At 34.5% G+C, this 9,395-nt stretch overlaps 1 protein-coding gene across 1 annotated transcript in view; it reads left to right on the forward strand.

The window, feature by feature from the left end:
* Positions 1 to 3,537: 3,537 nt before the first annotated feature.
* The window catches only part of TBC1D5 (TBC1 domain family member 5), a 544,439-nt gene continuing 538,581 nt past the window's right edge, over positions 3,538 to 9,395 (forward strand). Inside the window, exon 1 of the mRNA XM_042780322.1 lies at positions 3,538 to 3,637. Within this exon, the coding sequence (XP_042636256.1) occupies positions 3,541 to 3,637 (97 nt within the window). The 5' untranslated portion in view covers positions 3,538 to 3,540. The remainder of the gene's footprint in view (positions 3,638 to 9,395) is intronic.

Raw genomic sequence — 9,395 nt, forward strand, 5'->3', positions numbered from 1 at the left:
TTTTGGAATATTTTGAGTATGTGATTGGTGTCAGTTCTTCTCTGAATATATGGTAGAATTCTCCAGTGAAGCCACCTGGGCCAGGACTTTTTTTTTTGTTGGCAATTGTTTTATGACCTGTTCAATTTCTTCTTTTGTATGGACCTGTTCAACTTTTTCACCTCAGTCTGTGTTATTTTAGGTAAGTAGTGTGTTTCTAGAGATCTGTCCATTTCTTCTAGATTTTCAAATGTGTACAGTGCTTTATAGTATCCTGATATAATCCTTTTTCTTTCAGTTGGTTCTGTTGTGATGTCACCCATTTCATTTGTTATTCATGTTATTTGTATTCTGTCCCTCTTTTTCTTTGTTAAATTTGCCAGTGATTTGTCCATTTTATTAATCTTTTCAAAAAACCAACTTCTAGTCTTGTTGACTTTTTCTGTTGTCTTTCTACTTTCTCTTTCATTGATTTCTCCTTGAATCTTTAATATTTATTTTCTTCTGGTGATTGTAGACTTTTCTTCTGTTCTTTTTCTAATTGTCGGAAATGTTGTTTTATAATGTTCATTTTGGTTCTTCTTTTTTGATGTATGTATTTATAGCTACACATCTATCTCTGATCACTGCTTTTACTGTGTCCCAAAGATTTTGGTATGTTGTGTTTTCATTCTTGTTTTATTCAAGAAAGTTTTTTATTTCATTTTTTATTTCTTCTCTTATCCAGTTGTTTTAAGGAGGTATTGTTCACTTTCCATGTGTTTGCTCTTTTTTCCAATGATCTTCCTATTGTTGATTTATCATTTGATAGCATTGTGATCTGAGAATATGCTTTGCAGTATTTCAGTGTTTGTAAATTTACTAAGACTTGCTCTATGGCAGTCTATTATGGAGAATGTTCCATGTATACTGGAAATGTATGTATATTGTACTGTTGTTGGGTGAAGTACTCTGTAAATGTCTACAAGGTGAAGTTGGGAGATTGTATTGTTTCATTCTTCTATGTATTTTTTTTGAGTTTCTTTCCAGTTTTATTTTTTATTTAAAGTGGTTTGTCAAAGTCTCCTACTGTTATATTACTGTGGAGTTATTTATTTGTCTTTTCAGTTCTATTAAAACCTGATTTATTTGTTTTGGGGCTCTTTCATTGGATCCATAGATAATTATTTTGATTATATTTTCCTGTTCAGTTGATCTTTTAATCATTATATAATGTCTTTCCTTGTCTTTTATGGTGTTTTTGTCTTAAAGTCATTTTTATCAGAAATTATTACTGCTTCTTCTGCTTTTTTTGGTTGCCATTTACTTGATAAATCTTTTTCCATCTTGGATTTTGAGTCTGTTTTTCTCTTTGTCTGTAAGGTTTGTCACTTGTACATAGCATATTGATGGGTTATGTTTTCTTATCCAGTCTGCAACTCTCCATCTCTTGAGTGGTGCATTAGTCCATTGACATTCAGTGTAATTATTGACTTGGGTATTGCCAACTGGTGTTAGAACCTAGGAATTAACCCAAAACTTGGCTCTGCTAGCAAGGGGCTGCATGGAGGACTGCACTGGTGATTCTTTCTTTGTCTTTAGTTTTGGTGAGTTTGAATTTACAAGTAATTATTGTAGCTCTGAAGTTTAGAATAATTTAGTTTTTTAAACTTTTTATTTAAATTGGAATAATTTATAGCAATGAGAATGGAGGAGAAAACTTCCAAAATATAAAATATAGCTGAATGTATATATGCATATAATTTTGTCTTTATAAGCATAACACCAGAGGCAGAAACCATAAACCAGAAGGAGCTATAGATAGAAATGAGTGATAAAAATGAAAAAGTTACATATGTCACAAAAATTCCATAAAATAGGAAAGTGGACACACTCTGAGAAAATATACATCATATGACAAAGCTTTAATATCTTTAATATTTAAAGCATGCTTATACATCATGAAGACAATCATACTAATAAATTTAATTCAAAAAATCAATAAACAAATGTCTGAGGAACATATATCTTCAGTAACCTCATTCTATTGAGCAAATGCCATATAAAATTTAACTATTGCATCATGCACCTCCCTCCAAAGGGAAATACCCATTGTCATTGAGAGTCCAGGAGAAATGAATTGTTCTATTATGTAAAAGTCTTTCTAGAACATAATTTGCCAAAAGTTATCATAAAACCTTACTTGTTTTTTAATATGTATTTCAGTCCAGCAATTATAAAAAATCTCAGGTGTTAAATAAAAAAACAAATATGGATTTAGATTTATTAGAAAAGAAAAACACACACAGTGAAACCTGTTGTTGTCAAGTTGACTTTGATGCATAGCAACCCTAAGGCACAGAGTAGAACTGCCCCATAGGGTTTCCAAGGCTGTAATCTTTATGGAATCGGACTGCTTCATCTTTCTCCCTTGGAGTTGCTTGTAGGTTAGAACACAGACCTACTGGTTAGCAGTCAAGTGCTTAACACTGCACCAAAAGGGTCTCAGACTTGTGTATGTAAATTGTTACACAATGAAATGCTAGGAATTCATTAAAATGACAATAGAGACACCTTTTTTACTGGAAAGGAAAATACCATATAAATTAAAGTAGATTACAAAATCAGCATGTTTAGCATGATGAATCACTTTAAAATATATTCAGGTTAAATGCCCAGAACAAAGACAGGAAATGCTATGTTTTATAAAGTGAAAAGTTAACAGTGATTTAAAAAAAAAAAAAAAAAACTAATATATGAGTGATTTTAATGCTCATTCACTCTCACTGCCATCAAGTCAATTCTGACTTGGAGTGACCCCCATTGTGTTTCCAAGGCTGTAAATCTTTATGGAAACAGATTGTCCCATCTTTCTTTTGTGGAGTACCTATGGGGTTTGAACCACTGCCTTTTGGTTAGCATCCAAATGCCTTAACCACTACACCACTAGAGCTCCTTATTTTAATGCTTATTTTCTGTATCTTGGAAGTTTCTATTGGGAATATGTATTAGTTGGACAGTAAAACAAAAGGATGTTATTCATGTGAGAATAATTTAACTTACTTTTCAATTTTTTGTATCATTCCAAACCAAATCAAACCCACTGTCATCAAGTCAATTCCAACTCATAGCGATCCCTATTGGGTTTCCAAGGCAGTAAATCTTTGTCATAGTAGGTTGCCCCTCTTCCTTCCACAGAGCATTTGGTGGATTTGAACCCCCACCCTTCTGGTTAGCAGTCAAATGCCTTAGGCACTGTGCCATCAGAGCTCCTTTTTGTGCCATTGTTTATTGAAAATACATGTGATTCAACAATGAGGTATAAAGTTACAAATAAAGAACAGATTTTGGAAAAATATTGTTTAAACGTAAACTCTGTGCCACCGTTTTCACATTTTACTTATGCCTACTGGTGTGTAGTAAGTCACTGGAGACTGTGGAATCTTATTAATATCTGTAATGCACATTTAATCTTTCAGTTTTGTGTTTATTCCCAGTAAATACAAAGAAAAAAAATTATTTTCTCTATATTTTTTCCCCTTCCAGGTAGTCATTTTTTGGAGAGATTGGTCAGTACCAACAATGTATCATCATTCCTTATCTGAAACTAGACATCCTCTGCAGCCAGAAGAGCAAGAAGTTGGCATTGACCCCTTGTCGAGTTACTCCAAGTCTGGAGGTGAGTTTTTGTATAGTTGTTTTCTGCTGGTACTGGAAACCCTAGCAGAGAGAGGGCTCCAGTTAGCTCTGCCTGCTTCACATGTGTAATTCTCTCAAGGAAGCTGAGCAGGGCAACTTTAAGAACATTTCCCTAATGTGTGTAGAGTGCTCTGACACTAAAGAATACCACAAAAAGTCAACTTTCAATTATAGGTAGAAATATTAACCACAAGTTACACGCACTGTCATTCTTTTTAAGAATATCCAACCAAACAAGAATGTTGAAATGTAAAATGGCCTTTGTCAAAGTATTTTTTAAAGAAGGCCAAGGTTTTGGTGTTGATTTTGCAAGTATAACTCCCCATACCCCAACAAATTGAGATTATTCTAGGATAAAAGACTTGTCAAATTTTCCTTCTTTTTTTTTTTTTTTCTTTTTTCAATTTTGGTATGTATATACAAAAACAAAAATACAAACCCACTGCCATGGAGTCGGATCTGACTCATAGTGACCCCTCCTTGGGTTTCCAAGGCAGTTATCTCTATTGAAATAGATTGCCCAGCCTTCCTTCTGAGGAGCGGCTGGTGGGTTTGAACCAGCAGCCTTCTGGTTAGCAGTCAAATGCCTTAGACACTCCACCACCAGAGCTCCTTTGGTGCATATATATGTAACAAAAACATTGACACTTCAACATTTTTTGCAGGTACAATTCAGTGACATTAATTACATTTGTTATGTTGTTCAACCTCAGCACTATCCGTTTCCAAATTTTCCAAAACCACCCTTAACAGCAGCTCTGTGCCCCTAAGCAATGAGTCCCCCTTCTCCCTGCTTCACTCCATCCCTGCTAACCATAAAACTTTGATCTCTATATACTTGCCTATGAAATATCTAGGAGGATTCATATAAAATCTGCCCCTTTGTGACTGAATTATTGCACTCAACATAATGTATTCAAGGCTCATTTATATCACAGCATGTATCAGAATTTCATCTCTCTTTATTGCTGAGTAATATTCTGGTGTGTATCTGTACCATATTTTACTGTTTCCATTCATCTATTGGACATTTAGGCTGTTTCTACTTTTTGGCTATTGTAAACAGTGCTTCAGTGAACGTTGATATACAAGTATATGCTTTTAATTCTTTTAGATGTATACTTAGAAGTAAAATTGCTGGATCATATGATAATTCTGTTTAACTTTTTGAAGAGCTGCCAAAGTGTTTTTCCACAGTGGCTGTACCATTTTATGGTCTTGCAAGCAATGGAATTGGTTTCTGTTTGTTTGTTTCCAAAGCCATCTTAATGAGCATGAAGTAATATCTCATTGTGATTTTGATTTGCATTTCTTAATGACTAATGATATTGAGCATGTTTTCACGTGTTTCTTGTCTGTGTCCCTACTCCCACACCCTTTGGTGAAATGTCTAAGTTTTTGCTTATATTTTGATTAGGTTGTTTGTTTGTTGTTATATTGTAGGAATTTTTGGTATATTCTGAATATTAAACCTTATCAGATATATAGTTCCCAAAATTTTTCTCCAATTCTGTAGGTTGTCCCGTCATTTGTTGATAGAATCCTTTCATGAACAAAAGTTTATAATTTTGAGAGAGTCCAATTTATTTAGTCTTTAGTTGCTCATGCTTTGAGTGTCACATCCAAGAATCAATTGTTATAAAGCAGGTCCCAAACCATTACCACTATATTTTCTTCTAAAAGCTTTATGGTTTTAGTGCTTACATTTAGGTAGTGGTTCTTCTTTTTTAATTGTGAGTTGGGTGAAAGTTTACAGAGCAAATTCATTTTCCGTACAGCAGTTCCTACACATTTTGTTTCATGACATTGATTGCAATCCCCTTAATGTAACAGCTCTTTCCCTACTTCTCCTTGTGGTTACTTTTTCCCTGTGTCCCTTTCCTGTGCATTCCTGCCTTCTAAGCTATCTTTCTGTACAAAAACTTTCCTTCTGATGTCTCATGATTGATTGTTGTGAGGTATGCTCTAAGGAATATATCTACCTGATGTAAATGTTCACCTTATATGCTTATATATTGTTTGGCTGGAAGCCATGGAAGAGAGTTCATTTCCAGGTTTGAAAGGTGACTACAGACCATAGCCTCAGGGGTTTCATCAGTCTTTCAGACCAGTGAGCCTAGTCTTTTTTATAATTTTGAGTTTTGTTCCACGTTTTTCTCCCACTCTTTCCAGGATCTCCTGCACTGATCCATTTCCAACTGGTTGACAGTAGTAGCACGGCACCATCTCATTCTTCTAGTCTCATGGTTATACAGGCTGAGGTTCACATAGCCCACTAGTACCTTGGACTAATTGTGTCCATGTGCTTTTGGTTTTCTTCATTCTTGTTTACTTCAGAGGAGAGACCAGTTGTTGCATCTAGATGGATGCTTGCGAGCTTTTAAGATCCCATTTGTGCTACTCACCAAAGTAGGATGTAGAACGATGTTTTTGTGTAGTATGTTATACCAAAAGAACTCTGGTGACATAGTGCCTAACACATTTGACTGCTTACTAGAAGGCTGGCAGTTCAAATCCACCAGCCACTCAGTTGAAGGAAGACTGGGCAATCTACTTCCATAAAGATTTACTGCCTCTGAAACCCAAAGGGGGTCGTTATGAGTTGGAATCAACCTGATGGCAGTGAGTTTGATTTTGGTTTTTGTTATGCCAGTTGAGTTGATGCCCCCGTGACCGTGGCCCTGAGCCCATAGGTCCAACAACTCACTTCTCAGGGTGGTTGGCTTTAGCTAAGAAGCTATCATAATTTTGCCCCCAGGTAGTTCTATTTACATGGGCATTTTTATAGAAATACAAATATGTAAAAATACCATCTGCCATACTTGTCATGGGTATAATCCCTTTTGCCTAGACATACCTGATCATTCAGCCTATCTGCCTACATATCTACCCATGGATTAATGTTTGTTATTACTGATAATGCAGTATTGTGTATGTAAAAGTATTTTTCTTTGTTGTCTGTACTTCTTGTGCACTTCTCTTTGTCTTCCTTTCCATAGTGTTATTTTGTTGGTCGCTCACTTTTGATATATTGCCTTTCCCGTTCAGGTTCTTGATCTTGTTTTACATTTAAATAGTTAAAAGATAGAATTTTCTCATGTTAAGGTAGATTACATTAAGGGTTTTAAAATACCCTATTGAAATGTTTCAAATCTGTATGTAACAGAACCATATTGTTGTTATTGTTATGTGCCGTCAAGTTGAACCCGACTCATGGCGACTCCTCCTTGGGTTTCCGAGGCAGTATCACTACAGAAGTAGATTGCCCCATCTTCCTTCTGAGGAGTGGCTGGTGGGTTTGAACCACCAGCCTTCTGGTTAGCAGTCAAGTGCCTTAGCCACTATGCTACCAGAGCCCTCAGAACCCTATTATTTTCCCAATTTTCATTTAATGATAGTAGTAGCTTAGTTGGTTAGAAAGGAAACAGTGAGTTTGCTGGAATTCTTTGACTCATAGCGACCCTTCCTTGGGTTTCCAAGGCAGTATCACTACGGAAGTAGATTGCCTAACCTTCCTTTTGAATCACCAGCCTTCTGGTTAGCAGTCAAATGTCTTAAGCACTACGCTACCAGACCTCCTGTTTTTTTTTTTTTTTTTAGTTTGGTTTTTCTTAAGTAATTTGCAAAATGCTTGATGGTTTCTTGACTACTTATAGTTTTTTATTCATGAAATATATGTATCAGGATTGTGAGATCTAATTTTAAAAATCATTTATTAGTCACAATAACTCTATGTGTTTAGTATGCTTCAATGTTTTAAATTTATTTTCATTCAAGTCTGTCATTAAAAAATAATTGGGAATTAAAAAAAAATGATGCCTATTAAAAATGACTGCTTCTTTAGTACACAAAATCTTGTTTTTATGAAGAGTTTATGCTTTTTTGTGTATCTTGAAAAACTTCTGGATCATAAAAGGCCACCATTATTTTTATTGATAATAGTAAAATTTACTATACAATTTATTTTTTAATTTTGATTTTTTAATTTTATGTGTTATTTAATAACTCAAAAAGACTACTGCTTAAAGTTTTGATAATTTGAAAAAATTATGTCCATTTCAATTTTAGCTTTTTAATAACTCAGTTGCAAATACACCTTTCATAGTGATATTTCCTCAAAATATAACACCTATAAACCAAAAGAAACCCAAACACACTGTCATTGAGTCGGATCTGATAGATAGTGACTCCTCCTTGGGTTTCCAAGGTGGTATCACTACGGAAGTAGATTGCCCAACCTTCCTTCTGAGGACTGGCCCATATTGACCTATCATACCTAGAAGGATGTATTCATAATTGAATAAATCAAATTATTTTTCAAACAGTGATTCTATAAGTAAATAATTTAAAAATTACTATGTATTTTTCTTAACAAGTATATAAAATATTTGCACTAAAATTTTTTATACTATTTTTTGGCTTTTATGCTTATTTTAAAACATAGTTCTGTGTGTGGGGTGTGTATGTGTGTGTGTTTGTGTATTTTAAGTGCATATTTTTCACTTGCCTATTTCATGAAATATTGAGATTTTTTTGTTTTTTTAACCCGGTTAAAAAACATTTTAAATTAATTTTATCCTTTATTGTTTGCAGGAATGAGTAGTTACCTTTACTGAAAAGGCTTTTCGTTTATATCCTAGCCTAACATTTCTATGACATACAGAATTATTAGTACTGAATTGATGTTTAAAAGTGCCATTAATTCATTTACCCCAAATGTTCATTAACAATGTAAATGTATGCTGATGTTCTATGAGACAAGGAAGTGACTAATGACTCTTCCAACTAACAACACTTAAAATGAATAGAAACTTTAGATAGCTAATCTTGAAGTAATCAAGACCCTCATTCAGCTTGGCATCTCTGTATGCTCTAAAACAGCTGTCAACTGTTAAAAATATATACAAAACACACATACGCACACACACATGCAGAAAGAAAGGTGTAAATATCTGGTTCTTCAAAGCCATAAAGGTTAGTAACCAGAGTGGGTTTTGTGCATTTTATGTAAATATTTTATATAAAGCATCTATTTTATCTTCTTAGATTTCCTTTTTGCAGAAAAATATGTGTTGCATTTTAATGTGTTTGTCGTATTTATTTAAATATACCTTTCTGCTATATTTCTTTAACACTTGTCTTTCATGGAGGTCTCCATAGGTTTTAAGCCTTTTAACCAGTTTTTGCCACGACGTTTTAGGAATTTCTGGCTACTGGATAAATAATTTTATAAGTAGGAAAACACTGGACTTACATCAGGAGTCTTGTAGATATCTTTTATTACTATTATTCCTATTATAGATTCTATGAGTAAAAAGAATGCATCTCTAATTTCTCAAATCTAAATTTTAACATTTACAAAGATATTAACTGTTAAGTTATTCTGATCATTCTGGAAGGGATTAGTAAAAATATTCACATAAGAGGAATGACAGAGAAAACTGTATTCCATTGGTTTATTTGAGTGTGTTGGAGAGAAAAGTGGGTGAGAGGCAAAAAAAAAGAACTACCTGGATCTATTGTTGTTGTTGTTAAGTGCCGTCAAGTCGTTTCTGACCCATAGCGACCCCATGAACAGCAGAATGAAACACTGCCCAGTCCCACGCCAGCCCCACAATCCCTGCTATACTTGAGCCCATCATCGCAGTCACCGTGTCAATCCATCTCGTTGAAGGCCTCCCCCTCTTTCGTCGACCCTCCACCCTACCAAGCATGACATCCTTCTCCAGGGAATGGTC

The sequence above is a fragment of the Orycteropus afer genome, unplaced genomic scaffold, assembly GCF_000298275.1.
Source record: "Orycteropus afer afer isolate SDZICR_OR568_19922 unplaced genomic scaffold, OryAfe1.0 scaffold00003, whole genome shotgun sequence".
Taxonomy (NCBI): domain Eukaryota; kingdom Metazoa; phylum Chordata; class Mammalia; order Tubulidentata; family Orycteropodidae; genus Orycteropus; species Orycteropus afer.